The 14,984-nt window shown below is 41.3% G+C and overlaps 1 protein-coding gene across 3 annotated transcripts; it reads left to right on the top strand.

The window, feature by feature from the left end:
- Nucleotides 1-385: 385 nt before the first annotated feature.
- Nucleotides 386-9,233, top strand: LOC137660866 (leukocyte elastase inhibitor-like). Of its 3 annotated transcripts, none has more exons than XM_068396013.1 (7): nt 386-425; nt 1,999-2,174; nt 4,179-4,316; nt 5,174-5,291; nt 5,888-6,030; nt 6,783-6,950; nt 7,704-9,233. In XM_068396013.1, exons 2-7 carry the CDS (start codon nt 2,007-2,009, stop codon nt 8,103-8,105), a joined length of 1,137 nt encoding a protein of 378 aa, XP_068252114.1. In that variant the 5' UTR covers nt 386-425; nt 1,999-2,006; the 3' UTR covers nt 8,106-9,233. The 3 variants fall into 3 exon arrangements, with proteins under 3 accessions (XP_068252114.1, XP_068252113.1, XP_068252116.1); XM_068396012.1 differs by lacking the exon at nt 386-425 and adding an exon at nt 603-685; XM_068396015.1 differs by lacking the exon at nt 386-425 and adding an exon at nt 631-689.
- Nucleotides 9,234-14,984: the final 5,751 nt, after the last annotated feature.

Below are 14,984 nucleotides of genomic sequence, written 5' to 3'. Positions count from 1 at the left end.
AAGGGGCTGGGCTAGGCCTCTCAAGGCAGAAGGGGCACTATGGGTGGGGTGCGTTCCTGGTGCCCAGGTAGTGGGCTGATGGAGAAAAACCATCAGGTTAAACCAAAGGGAACCCTCTATGCTTTACTTTCTTTACATTAAAAAAGTAAAGATAACTGTGACCTAAACGTGGAGTGTAACTGGGCAGCGTGAGGGGAGGACAGAGACGCGCTAGGCTCTGCCGCCGTGGTGGGCTTGTCATACGGGGCAACCCCCGCCCCGCCCCCCCAATTCTCTCTTGCTCGTGCAGGAGGGGTTTGGTTTTTAATCACGCTCCCCAGGTTCCCCGCCGCGGTGCGGGGTCCCACCCCCGCGGCCCGCCCCTCGCCCCGCCCCGGCGGGGGTCAGCCCTTCCCGCAGCACCGCTCCGCACCGCGCTGGCCCGGGTAGGTAAGCGGCCCTTTGGCTGCGCTGGGCTCCGCGGGGCGGGAGGGGCTGGGGGACCCAGAGGACCCCTGCGCCCGGGTGTTTATACAGGAACGGGGCGGTAACGGGACGGCGAGGGGAAGTGTTTTGCTCCGCTCCGGCCGTGTCCCCCTCACGCGGCGGCGGGGTCTGCGCGGGGCGGTGGGAGTCTCCCGGGCAGCCTTGGGGTGCCGGCTGTAAATGGGCTGGCGTCAGCGAAACGCTTGTACAGTGCGGTGGTGTAAGTAAGTGAAAGTAAAAGTATGCTTTTGGGTTTGTGTTTGGGTTTTTTTGGGTTTTTTTTTGTCGGTTTTTTAGGTTTTGGGTTTTTTCTTTTCTTAGCATAGAGACAGATAAAAGAACGTTGCAGAGATGCACGGCATTTATCCATCTGGCGATGGAAGCAGATAGTGTTGTTTTGCAATTCCCGTAGAAAGACTGTGCTGGAAATACCCAAATTTTGGTGCAAACTCTTCCGTGTAGTTGGGTCCAGACAGTACTTGTAACAGTACTACTGGGCTGCTGCCCTGGTTGCTGGGGGCGGATACACAACTGCCTGCATCTAAATGAAATTCCTTGAGGAAACAAGCTAGAAACAGCCAAATCCAAAAAGTCCTGCCGCAAGCAAGCAAAGAGAAGCAGGAACATGAGCTGGGCGGGCAGGAAGGTTTTACAGCGTCAAGCCACTAGCCTTTGCATAGGTTTTTGCAGCTGACCCAGCCTTCGCACCTTTCACCCCACCCTGTTCCAAGGGCCTCCTAGTGAGCATCTCACCAAAGTGAATCCCTGCTCCAGCTGCGCAGTGTCAGCCCTGAAGCTTTGTCTGTTCTTCGCTTTGCTTCTACCTTCCCTAGCCGGTACGTTACCTTCAGCTAACAAAAGCCCAGGGGCTCTCTGCCCGTGCGTTTAGGGCCGCTCAGCCCTGTTGGGACTCAGGTGTGCTTGTACTTGGATGCAGCATGCAGGTAGCTCGCTTGTTCTCGGCAGAGTAGGCTGGTGAAAATAGTGGTGCTTTATATCGCTGAAGGTAAGTGTATACTTAAGCCTTTGGCAGGCAGGATTGACACCTTTTTGTGGCATGGTTTGTGCCATGAAAACGAGCAGCTTGCTGAAAGATGTCTCAGTCTCCATGAGCAGTTACTGCGAATGCTTTCTGTGCAGGATTCGGGTAGAAGACTTGGGGGGAAAGCTGCATGAGTGAGCTCTCCGGGGTGTGCTGGGTCTGTGAGACTGAAAGACGTTAACTTTCAACCCTGCCAGTGCACATACTTCCCATTTCAAGGTAGAAGGCAAGGAATTTTTTTTAATAATGCCTTTAAAGTTAGTGCGATAGTGAATGTTGGGATATACAATTTACGTGGAAAAAAAGTGCGCTTTTTCAATGTGACTGATTTTGTTTTTGAAGAAGATTATGCACTGACAATGAAATTCTTGCTGTTTCTGTACCCAGCTGCAACCAGATTAATCCTGTCTTCACTCTGTGAGTCACACAAGGCTAGGTTAGGTTTTTGAAGAGTGTTTCCTGGAGTCCTTACTGACTGTTTTACTTTTCAGCAATAAGCATGGAGAACCTGTGTAATGCCAACAGCAGATTTGCACTCGATCTGCTCAGAAGGTTTAGTGAGACCAGCCCAACAAGAAATGTTTTGTTCTCCCCCCTCAGTGTCTCTGCTGCTCTGGCCATGGTCCTTTTAGGGGCCAAAGGTGATACAGAGGCCCAGGTGCTGAAGGTTAGTAAAAAAAAATAATTCTCTTTTGCTTTATGTTTTATTCACATTAAAAATTGTTATGTTAGAGCAGGGAAAATTAAAGTAGGGTATTATTTTTATGTGCTCAGGACAAGACTTCAGTCATGCTCACTGAGTCTTCCTTGGGCTCCTTTATGCAGTGACCTTCTGCCTGCTCTGCTCCAGAGACCTCATTCCCTATTTGCTGTGGCCCTTGTTTCTCACTCAATTTCACTTATTAAGTTAATTCTTGAAGTAGGAAACTAATTTCATTAATTAACCAGCCTCCATTTAAATTGACTGGAGTTTCCAGCAACAAGGTCTTACTAGTTTTCTTTGTGACATTTTGACAAAGAGCTATTGCTTTGTAATACAAGCTTACAAATGGTACGGTTATTACTACTGTGTATTTTGTAAGAAACACAATAATAATATATAGTTTTATATTTAAAGCATAACTACTATGATAATACATGATGATGCTACCTAAGTATCAGTATCTTAGTAACAGCTAGGCACTTGGATACCTCAAAGGAGCTGAGCCCAAATGCTTATTCTTACCATAGCCTTAGGTTAGGTAGGATAGTTTAAAAAAACTCATTATAAATTGCAAAACTGGTGTACGTTGGAGTGTGCCAGTTTCCCCTGAGGCCTCCTGCACGGAAGGGACTCGGTCACTATTAGTTTTCCCCTTTGTTAGGCTAACGCGCGCTAGTGCGAAAGGGCGTCTGAGGCTCCTCATTGCAGTCATCACCATGTACTTGCCTATCAATAATTTCACCTTTGTATTCTGGACTTTAGGAGGAACTGTTTTACTTATACTGTTGAGTGGTGCTGTGCTTACTGAGTAAGACAATAAAATTTTTTTCGCACTACTTGTACAAACAGACTTTGAACGTATATGCCAGGTAATCAAACTGACAGCCCCGCCTAGGATAAACCTACTGACAGCAGAAATCATGCGAAAGGAACTTGGGGAAAAAAATGTGCTTCAGCACAGTCACCTTCAATAATGCGTGTTCCTGTACCTTTGTGCTTCACGTATGAAAAGATAGCTCATTAGGGAGGCGGTGATTGACAACTGTCATTGGCTGTTTGCAAGCATATAGAAATTTGTTTCTGTGATCATAATCCTATTGTAAGTTGCCTCCGTGATGTTTTTGCTCGGCTATTCATATGTACAACACAGCTTGCATTAATGTGGGCAGCAAGGCCTGACCAAAACCCCAGTGAGCTAAAACGTGGGCTTTCCTTTGAATCCAGTGGCTATTTCACAGCAGTCTTCCCTGCTGAGGAATACGTTATTTAAGTTTGAATGTGAATGTCCCTGCTTTGGTCTAGTCTTCCCTGTCAGTGAGGTCTGGCAGCTCCTGCTGTCGTATCTGTAAGCCTTGGCTAGCCAGCTTGCCTCTGGGAAAGGAGGTACTGGTAAAGAGAAACTGCAGTGATGCATTTGACTTTTAAGATGATACAGTTGGTTTATATATATATATATATATAAAAGCAGTTATATTTTCATAAAACCATAAAAGATAATTGTTCTAAGTTTTCTTAAGACCTCACCTGTTCTAGTTTGGATTGTATGTTCTGAAAAGCAAAACCTCAGGTTCCCTTGGGCCAAAGGGGAAAGACAGAAAGATGAAGTGTCTCTATGGCATCATCTTTCTTTTCAATTCCCCGCCTGGGAATGAGTCCTCATGCCCAGTGGTGCACGGAAGGGAGGGACGCAGATGTCACGCAGTCAGGACTCGGGGTTATGATCAACAGCTTCAGCTGTGACTACGTATAAACCAGGAGCTTAATCCAAGTGGCTGACACAGGTAGTGTAGCACCAAGAAAGAGTTTCATTCATTCTTTGTGGTTTATAGAAGTCTCTAAGCAGCTTCCATCCTCTTCTTTTCTCTTTCTTCAACCTACCTACATGCTGGATCAGACCCACCCTATAGATACACTGTATGTTCTTTTAAGACATCTTTAGCAGCAGCTAGTTTTCTTCTGTTCTTTCAGACGTTTCATTTTGACAAAGTTGAAGATACTCATTCAAGATTTCAGAGTCTGATTACGGATATAAACAGAAGCAATGCTCCCTATCTCTTACGGCTTGCCAATCGGCTTTTTGGAGAGAAGTCCTACAGCTTTTTGCCGGTAAGCTGGTGCAGATCATGGTGGTGTGGTTGAACCTGGTGGGAAAATGCAGCTATTTGAGTATTTATGAAGTAGAAATATTTCTAGGCATAGTTCTAAACGTTACTGGGCAGTTGACAAAAGTGTTGCATCCGTGCATGTGCATTTCCATATCTGTAGGCATCTGTGCATCTCACCTAAAGGATGTTACACAGCAAATCCTTTTCATTGCTTGTTCAGTTCTGCTGTGCTTGGGCTCAAGAGAAAAATCACTTGTCTAGGTTCTTAGTTTACAGTAACTACCATAACATCCCTCTCTCTTGCAACTAGCTTTTTAGGATGCAACCCCTTCTGTGTCTGTTGCAATCAACTTTTTAGGATGCAACCAGCTCCGTGTCTGTTGCAATCAGCTTTTGAGGATTTTCATTGGTCCAGTACCACATTACTTAAATGTTTTCGAAAACGCTGTATTTATTTGGGAGGGGATGCCCAACACGTCTAAACAACATGCCTCTTCACCAGTGAATTACACCTTTGTGTGTACCTAGGTTGCTATTTTTATCCCTCATCAGCTCTTCTGGAGAGTTTTCTTTTATCCTAGCTGTGCTTGAGCCTGGTTCAGGAGAATAACAGGGAAATATTGCAACACCTGCAGTAAGCACTCCATCAGCTGTGTACGTGGCAGATGTACTATGAGGCTTACTCTGAGAGGGGAAAAAAAAAACAACCCAACCCCAGAAACTCCCCGGCAGCACACTTGTTAGAGCCTCACCTCAGAGCGGGTGATAATCTGTTTGACATGCACCTTATATACATCATAAAGAGATGTTTTCTTATCTGCATGCAATGAAAGCTATTCTTATCGTTCCAAAATCTAGGATTTCCTGACTAATACTCAGAAATTATATGGAGCTGATTCGGCTACAGTCGATTTTCTTCAGGCTTGTGATGAAGCCAGGAAAGAAATTAACCAGTGGGTAGAAGAGAAAACTGAAGGTAAACTACTTTTGTTAATGAAGTAACTGGTAGCACTTCATACTTTGGGAGCAGGAATAGGCTTTATGTTCTGCCGCCTTTAGAACAGTTGAATTTTGCCCTGGGATATTCACTTGATGTGTTGACAGAACCAGAAAATACATAAGCAAGACATTTAAACAGTTCCATAAGTCCTGAGACTTTTCCATTTTTTGTGTTCAGGCTGATGAGTGCAGGAGAGATGTCTAAACATAGGTTTATACTCATGAGTTGGAGAATTTGTTTTAGACAGTCCCAGTCCATATTGTATATATATTTCTAAATTCAGTAATCCTAAATGTGGGTATTTTCTAGTTCTTGTCTGATGAGTATGACATTTTAAGGTAAAAATATTACATTTTCATCAAAGTACTGTATATCAAAATTATAGTAGTGTGTCCTATTAAAAAGTATGGTGAAGTAAAGAGACAGGTACTGAAACGCACTTTATTACAAGAATGGACTAGAGATTTATATTTGTAGTATTTCTATAGCATCAGTTTCTTCATGTATGTTTTATATGCCATCAACTTAGTACAAGATTTTGTTGTGACTTTCTTTTTCTGCCCCCTCTGAAGGTAAAATCCCTAATCTGCTGTCTGAAGGCTCAGTTGATAACATGACCAGGCTTGTACTGGTGAACGCTATTTATTTCAAAGGGAACTGGGCAGAGAAATTTAAAGAAGCTGACACCACTGACATGCCATTTCGGTTAAATAAGGTAATACAGATATGTCTCAGTAGTATATATCTAACGAAAACGTTAAATAATATAGGTGCTAAAGTGAAGCTTTGCTTACAAATAAAATAATAAAAAATATAAATGGAAAGTCTTTGTATGAATGTTTTCAGTTCACCCGAAGGGTTTTTTGTCGGTTTTAGTATTTTTCTGTATTCAGCAAGCTATTTGTTTTCTCACCTACTGGAATAGTACCAGAGACAATTCTCAGATATTGATTAGGACCCTGCCTGTGCCTAGCAGAGTTTCTGTCTGCTAGCAGTTTCAGCTGCTATGAACTGTGTCTGTTTGTGCTGCTAGGTAAACAGGATTAAAATGATGGTGCATTTTGGTTAAGCCCCATTTTCTTGTTCTATATGCTGCTTATGTTAACAGCTTTACAGGATACTGTATGCAGTCATCTGCTTTATGCTGAACAGAGCTGATCTTTGTTGAACTAACGTTGTCATTTTTGGGGCTAGTACAATATAAGGTACAGCAACTCAAAGCAATTGTTTCAGTTTCTGCAAGGACTGTGCTATAGAAGCCAAAGGAGAACCAAATATAATACAAACTTATGTCTTCAGAAGAAACTATTACTAAACAGGCAGTCAGGAGTCTGATGAAGGCAGTTTTATAATCACGTGATATAATGGAGGAAGAGTTTTTTGCAAGAATGCAATTTTTTAACTTACTTGTTTCCTATCAGTTACTAATTTCTTAACTGTTACTTTTTGTATCTTTTATCCATGCAGAATGAAAGAAAGACAGTGAAAATGATGTATCAGAAAAACAAATTTCGTTTTGGATATATCCCTGAAGTGAAGATCCGTGTTCTAGAGCTGCCTTATGATGGAAGAGAACTTAGTATGATCATCCTGTTACCTGATGACATTGAAGATGACTCCACTGGACTGCAGAAGGTGGTAACCCATCTAAGCTAATGCAGTTGTTTAATGGATTAGTTCAGCCATTCAAAATTAAAGCCTTAATGAACGCATGTTCTCAGAGCCCCATATCTATCAAGCATATTTTTAGACAATGCTCTGCTAGGACTGCAAGAAAGAATACGTGCACGTGCTGCATCGGGAAGAGAAGTTATGTTCTGGTTTGTAGCTTGTGTTCATGTGTCCTTTAGCTTGCTGAACTGAACCATGAGGGAGACTGCAAAACCAAAGTTAACTATGAGAATTAACTTGCCTTGCTTATTTTTTTTAATGACAGAACTTTTCTTTCATTACCTTTGAAAGTCTTTATTTTCATAGCCGTAAAAGTAGTGAGAGTGTTTTCCATTAAATGACCAGGAACACATCAGCTTCTTCGAGCTCTCTGATGATTATTTTTGTTACTTGTTTTTAATTATGTAATTCCATTTAGTTAGATTAAACAGTAAGAATGACTGGGTTTAGTTGCTATCAGTGCATGTTTTTCCCTTCTGTACATCGCAGCAAGAAGGAAATGTCTACATTACTTTGTAAAGGAAAAACTGTGCTGACTCCACTTAATTTTAATAACATTTGTTTGATCTATATGGGGCTATCAAAGATATGAGTATGGTCATTTTTGTGTACTTGCTTTATAGTTGTATAGTGCTCTATAAAGCTTTGGAAGTATTACTGAAAATGACATATTTCTACACTGGTGATATGTAATGATCTCTGTCTTTTTAATTCCAGCTGGAAAAGCAGCTTACCTTAGAGAAGCTGCAGGAATGGACGTGTCCAGAGCATCTATATTCCACTGATGTTCATGTGTGTTTGCCAAAGTTTAAGCTAGAAGAAAGCTATGACCTTGAATCAGATTTAGCCGCTATGGGCTTGTTGGATGTATTTGACAGTGGCAAGGCTGACTTGTCAGGAATGTCAGGGGCACGCGACCTCTTTCTAACTAAAATTGTCCACAAGGCTTTTGTAGAAGTGAATGAGGAAGGCACGGAAGCTGCAGCTGCCACTGCTGGCATTGCTATGCTCTGCATGGTTATGGAAGAGGATTTCAATGCTGACCATCCTTTCCTTTTCTTTATTCGCCACGACCCAACGCGAAGCATACTTTTCTTGGGCAGATATGCTTCTCCATAAAAGAGAACTTAAGCATTTGCAGACCAGTTCCTGCTGTAGTCAGCGAAACTTTTGCTCCCGAATGAGTTAGACTTTGATGTAGAAAGTTAATGCTCCTGTCTTGAGTTCCTAGTAACTTGGACTGAGATTCTGCCTTTCCCAGAGAAACTAAGTAGTAATTTATTTTCTTTCTTGAGATTGACATCATCTTTAATACCTAGGAAAATCTTAACTGTAGGCAGAAGAAATCTTTAGAAATTGGACTAGAAATACTCTTGGAAGAAACTCTTGTGTCTTTTAAAGCACAGGATCACCCTGTATGCATCCTTGCATGGGTTTCTCTGTGTTGACAGCCCCCTGTTGTGATAATAATCCAGTCATTCCTTATGCATGTATACTAGGATGTTCTTGCAAAGCTGTTCCTCTCCTAAAATCTTGCTTTTCAAAGATATCTTAATAAAATACTTCCAGGCACCAAAAGGCATGTTCCTGAACAGCTGAGTTTACCCAGTTCTGTTGTGAAATAGAAGGTCAGATAACATTTAGTTAGAGACATCTATTAATAGAGAAAGGATTAAGCTATTTAAACAAAAGTAACCCCTTCCAGTCATTAGCCAGAAAACTTTCAATACAGCTTTTGAAAGAGGAGGAGGAGAAGAAATGAGTAACAACTTTAGGTGACATGTTTAAAGAGGATTCTTAAAATTTATAGTCTGGTGCCATTTTAGTTATTGAAAATGTGAAAATATGTCAGGGCTTGGAGGTTTTAGGTGCTTGAAGCTAATGGGTGCCTTTCTGCAAGTTTGGAAGCTTTCAATATGACATTAGATTCTGGCCAGAACTTATGTGATCGTCAAAAAATTCTTCTGCTTCCTAGAGGATGACACTGTATAATCTGCAATAAATATCTGATGCGTCTCTTTATGTACAAGGATTCAACATTTACTGAGCTGACTTCCACTACCTCTTTATACACAAACCTTTTGTACTGCACAACAGCCTTATGCTTGGGAGCCACTGTAATTACATACTGTTAGTGTTCTGTGTTTATTTCTGGAGGTTATTTGCTTATATCATGTGTATCTTGGGTACTGTAACATTTACCTGTACAACCTCAGTTCTAAGCCGGGCACAATAATTTTTGTAATTGCAAACTGTATATTAATTTTCTCTTTAAGCAACAAATAAAACTCTTTTTCTTAAACTTGTGTTCAAAATGGAAATTTCTGCACAGAATTTAGTATTTCAGAGTGCAAAAAATAACTGTCTACCTGAAGGCTAGCTCCAAAGAAAACCACTGGTGCAGCAGGTGTGATCAGCTGTGTGAAGTCCTTGGCCTGTTCAGAGTAGCTGAAAATACTGAAAAACAAATGACTCAGTAGAAGAGATGATTGCGTGAACCATCAGCTTCCCCTGTAAGTAAGCGTAATGACCCCAGCTGCTAGCACCTACAGGGAACAGGGGGAGAGTAACGGTTTATATGAAATGACACAAGTGCTTGGTCTGCACATTAGTAAATGTGTTTCTGTGTTGCAAAGGCTCTGGTAAATTTGTAAAGGAGAGCGTGTATTGCAGAGTGCAGATGTGAACGTAACCCTTCCTATGCTGAATGCTTTGAAAAACCAATGCTTTGCAAGTAAGTGAGAAAAACATTAGCACAACAAAACACATGTAAAAATTGGGAATGGTTTGACATTGCATTAGTTATGGGTTTCTGGGCCTTTGTCTTCAGCCTGTTAGCAGATAAAGCTGTGGCTGCTATAGATGGGTTTTGACTAAGTAAGGCTCAAAAACTCCATTGTAATTACATCCTTATCTTTATATGCCTAAACTCAGTCAATGCATGCAAGATATATGACGTCTGAAGGCTTTTAGGGCTGTAATTACCAGGAGATCAGAAGAAAGTTAAAACCTTGCATAATAGTACAAATCAGCATAGCTTTATGAGGAGACTCATGTATTTCTTTATTACTTTGGTCTCAGTAGTCAGAAACTGAACTATTATATTGAGACACATTTGGTTTTCTACAGAGGATGCACAAAATAAATAAAATCTTAGCAATAAGAATCTCAATAAAGTCAGCATTATTTGCTTCACATTCAACCATTTTAAAAAAAAAAAAACAGCGAACCTGCTGGCAAATATTCCCCTCTCATAATTCATGTCCCACAATAAGACCGTGATGGGTGTTTTTCCTTAATACTTTTTTTCTGTGCTCCTGTCAGAACAAGTGACTGACAACAGCTGACGCCAACAGAAAAGTGGAATTCCAACTATCTTCGCATTTCTGAAAAACAAAATGCTGCTTCAACTCGCTAATGCGAAGGACTTTTTATTTTTAAAACTATTGAATGAACACAGGTCTCACTACGTTCAAAGCTTGGTAATTTTTCAGTATGAGATGCTTTAACTGAAGACCAAGGAAGAAACTGTAATTTTAATGAGTTAAAGATACAATGTACAAGATGAGAGACTGTCACATCAGAATTCTCAATATAAAATCAAGAGCCTAGCCTTAGTCTTAGCTAAGTACCAGTCATAAATCCCCATGCACAATATACAAAAAAATACATTCCATATATAAAATCTTTTGTTTATATCAACCTCGGAGACTGCAGGATTAAAAAGTCAGACTGACTGCAGAGGAGACCGATAAGTCCTCAAGCATGAACTTTCCTGTTCAAAACCAATTTGCAACAGGCTGCTGGTTTGGGAAGACAACAACATGTGAGTTTCTTCCAGTGGAAGAGAGGATTACAGCAGACGGAGTTCACTCTCCATATTTGCGCACTGTGATGTGATGAGTAAGACAGACTTTGTACTACTGCTTACATAGACTCTTTACGATAGCCCTTTGATTTCAGTAATTTAAAAAGAAAAACCACCACCCACCACCACCATTTGGCTGCTTTCTATCTGATTCATACAGTTTAAGTTGCTCTTCCTAGAAAGTAAATAACCATAGTGTGGATAAGGAGGACAGTTATCTCTGGGTTTTAAGTCACCTTATCCTAGAGATAAATTTACATAGATGAGTTAACTCTGAGCATGTTTAGTAATACTTTCACTGTTAAATGTTTTTATGTATTTATATGTGACCAAAATCGTGGTGCATAAACCTGATCAAGTCCTCAGATGTCCTGGAGACAGATATTCGTCTTGATTTTTTAAATACGGTTTTATTAGACAGGGATAAGACCAGTGCAATTCACTTGAACCTATTGAGATAAAAAGGTGCAATTGAAATCAGAAACTGGCTTTTTTTCCTTTTCCCTACTGTAGAGCACCTGTCTAGCTCTGCCATGTCATCTTATGGTACCAACTACATATTCTTATTGTTATCCATATTCATTAAGGGGCCTATGAAATCCCTGACTGCTTAATACCACAGCCAAAATCCTGGAGAGCACAGCCTGCCTGGAAACACGCTGAACACGTGCAGTGGCTGCTGGCAGTTCAAATGATGACTTCATCATGTCAGCCAGAAAATACTGTATCTTCAGGTTAAATAGAACTTCAAACAACCAGCTTGTATAATCACTTTTATTTTTAAGTCATATCATGGAAAATGACAGGCAGTCCTTTTAGCCAAGAACTTTTCTCTCAACACGAGAGAAAACACTCACAGAAAAGGGAAAAAAAATGCAGCCCAGAGGTTAACTGAGGATTTAAACTCTTTGTGCATGGAAAACAGTACAAGAAAACTAAAATAGAAGTCATGATTTCACATAAATATTTAGTATAAAAGCCTGGATAACTCCTTACCAGCTATATCATCCATTTTTTTATCTGCGAGAGTCAAACTAGCTAAATAATAGAAACAATGTTCATTAGATAATTTTCTAAAAAAATGCAATGGAATTCATTGGGGACATTATTTATTTGATGTTTCTGGTCTTGCTATCCATATCTTTGACATTGGTATGTTACTATTGGGAGAAACAACTTACACCAGTACCAGTTGTTTCTCACGTGTATTGAATTCCCCAACATGGGCTATGGCGTGGCCTTACTCATGGTCTGCGTTACTTCTCAGTGGAACAACTTAGAGAAAAAAGAGATCATGGCATGGCAGATTTTGATGGTGCTCCTTACAGTGGAAGCAACTGTCACCTGATGGGATCCAAATGTCAGCCCCAATTTTTTGGTGACATATTTGGTATTTCCTTAAAGCTCTGCACTCTGAAGATAAATAAATACACAGTGTATCAGCATGTGATTCTTAAGAAGAGACCATTCTTGCCCTTAAATGAGCTTCAAAAGGTAAGCCCCAGGAACTCAAAAGCCAGAAAACAAAGAAATATACTTCACTAATTTTTAATTTCATTCTTTCATCTTGTGCTTTTGAAGCAATTTCACTAGGAGATTGGCTTCTGCTCTCTACACGGAGACTTTACACATCACCCTGAGAGGAAATGGCCGTTTTTGCCTTGGGTCTGTTTCAGAGGGACAGGAAATGGTGCTGGATGAAATGTCCATTTGTGAGTGCATCTGGTCCTCATGGACTTTTTAATGGAGCATGGAGTTCTTCAAACATGGAGATGGAGATGACCCTCTTTAGACGGAATATAAAAGAGGTGCACATCAGAGGGAGGGAGAGGGCAGGGAGCAGCCACTCGGTTTCCCATGTAGCATCTTGCTAATTACCATAGGGAGGAAGGGAAAAGGTAAATAATACTTTGCTTGGAAAGAGGTCACAAGGCACAATGGCTTTGAAACTTTAACTTCTTGTTGCCAATGTTTTAGTAGCCCGTTAGACTGCACTGTCTGATGGAGCTGTCCTGAGGGACACAATCTCTTTTCATGCAGGACTGACAGAAAAACCCACCTGGGGCTGAAGAATGAAAAAAGCACCTCTGAACATTTTGCCAAGCTGTGCTACCTCTGAAGGCATGCACATGCTGCTTAGATTTACTCCAGCACCAGAAAAGATACCCTGACTAACCCTGCTCTGATACTGGGGCATGGGAGGAGACAACTGATTGTTTCCAAGGAAAGGGAGGAGTAGGGAAGGGAGATGAGTACAAAGTATCCTACCCAGCGTACACAGTAAACTCAGTCACAAGGAAAAATATTAGTGTGCATCCACCTCACATAATAGGTGAGCTATTGGCTTAACTGTCGGCAATATCCCCTGGCCCAGGACACTTGCAAGCTCGTTTGTCCTGTGTATTAGCCACCCCATGAGCACTTAGGGAAATCTCTTTAGCACTTCGGCTCCTGTCCTGTAACATGGCAGAACACCTGCAGAGCCCCAGCCATCCTCCATGACCTGGTGATGGGAGAGATCAGGGACAGGGGTCCACCGGGGAGTTCATCTGCACAATGAATAAAACTGACCGGGATTCCTAGCCAGACTATTTTTGCCACTGGGAAATGATTAATGAAGTCTCCATAGTAAGGTCAGCAGGTTCTACTTATTATCTTTTTATTTTATTTTGGTGAGAAAAAATGGGAAACAGTACAAAGAAACATGGGTAACACCATATACATGGAAAAAGCAATTGTGACCAATCCAAGAGCAGCTTGATCAAACCTCCTTCCCCCCTTCCACATCAAATGCACAACATACAGTTTATGGAAACCCAGGACTCTGTCTCATCCCATTCTACCCTTACTCAGCTCCCTTCTTGCAGGCTGAGCTCGTCCCAGGAGTAGGCATGGGGATCAGGGAGGGAGGACTCACAAGGAGCTGCTGTTCTGCTCCAGTCCTGAAAGAGCTGCTTTGTGGGGACCTGTCCCAAAGCTCCCATCCCAGTTCTGTGATTTCAGCCTCATGGCCTGTGCTGATCACAGCAGTCTTGGCTGCTGGGATTATTCTGAACCAGTGTTGCAGGGGTTCCTCCTCACTCCATTACTCCTCCGTGTAGATTCAGTTACATTTGTGCAATCAGGAGTCCTCTACCCCTACTTCCACCTCAACCCACATGTTCCTCCACACAGTGTTCGAGAGCTCCCAAGTGAGCACCAGACAAGATCGCTGGCTCAAACCTACAACTTTCCCTAACTTGGACTTGTATAGAATCCAAGTCCATTAACTTTTCAGGGTGACCCTATCATGACCACATCTTGCCTTATTTCTCCATATGCCTTTCAGAGGACTAGCAGGATGAAAATGCTAATCTAATTAATTACTGCACTAATTCAACAACAAGAAAGTTCCAACGAAACAACAAAAACAAGTGAATTATGGGTTAAAATGAAAAACATGCAAATTTACATAAATGAAGCTTGCTGAAAGACTTGCTCATCTTTAGAAAGACACTTTGCTCAAACCTTTCAAAAACTATCAGTATTATCAGCTTCTGGGCCTCACTAGATGCTGTGGAGAGACACCCAAGCCTACTGCCAGTTTTATCACCCACTGTCTAGACAAGACAGGGCAGCTGTTGACCAAAACCTTTGGCAATGTATGTCCAACCCCAGAAGAGAATGGTTGTGACATATTTTACAGCTGAATTATCTTGGTAGTTTCAACTTCTTGCAATATATAAAAGCTAACATTACCAAGAGTAAGAGTCTGGAATGTCTCGCTAGTAATTCTAAACCTGTCTTCACACTTTGCTGGTATTCTTCATCACTACATCTCCTGCCTAGCATACTCCATAAGCATGCACCAGGAATGCCCTCTAATATCTGACCCAAATAGCAACACTTTATGTCCTCCAAATACTAGCCCAGCAAAGCAAAATAAATGCATATTTTTGTTACTGTCTTCAGTGTTTGTTAGTAAGTAAATCTTGAGTTAAACTGCTCTTGAAAAAATAATTATAGCCCACTAATGGGTTATAACTAAGCAATATATCCTCTGTTCTAGGCAATGACTTCTCATATGAATGCCACAGAATGTGAATGGTTATATCTAAGCCCTCACAGATATGGAAAACCTTACTTCTTGC

The sequence above is a fragment of the Nyctibius grandis genome, chromosome 3 (genome assembly GCF_013368605.1).
Source record: "Nyctibius grandis isolate bNycGra1 chromosome 3, bNycGra1.pri, whole genome shotgun sequence".
NCBI lineage: Eukaryota > Metazoa > Chordata > Aves > Nyctibiiformes > Nyctibiidae > Nyctibius > Nyctibius grandis.
This window is presented reverse-complemented; position numbering and strand designations above follow the sequence as displayed.

Coding starts and splice junctions, on each gene's coding strand:
- LOC137660866 (XM_068396012.1), top strand. CDS start 646: ATGGGCTGGCGTCAGCGAAACGCTTGTACAGTGCGGTGGT. Junction 686..1,998: donor CGCTTGTACAGTGCGGTGGT/GTAAGTAAGTGA, acceptor TTTACTTTTCAG/CAATAAGCATGGAGAACCTG. Junction 6,951..7,703: donor ACTCCACTGGACTGCAGAAG/GTGGTAACCCAT, acceptor TTTTAATTCCAG/CTGGAAAAGCAGCTTACCTT.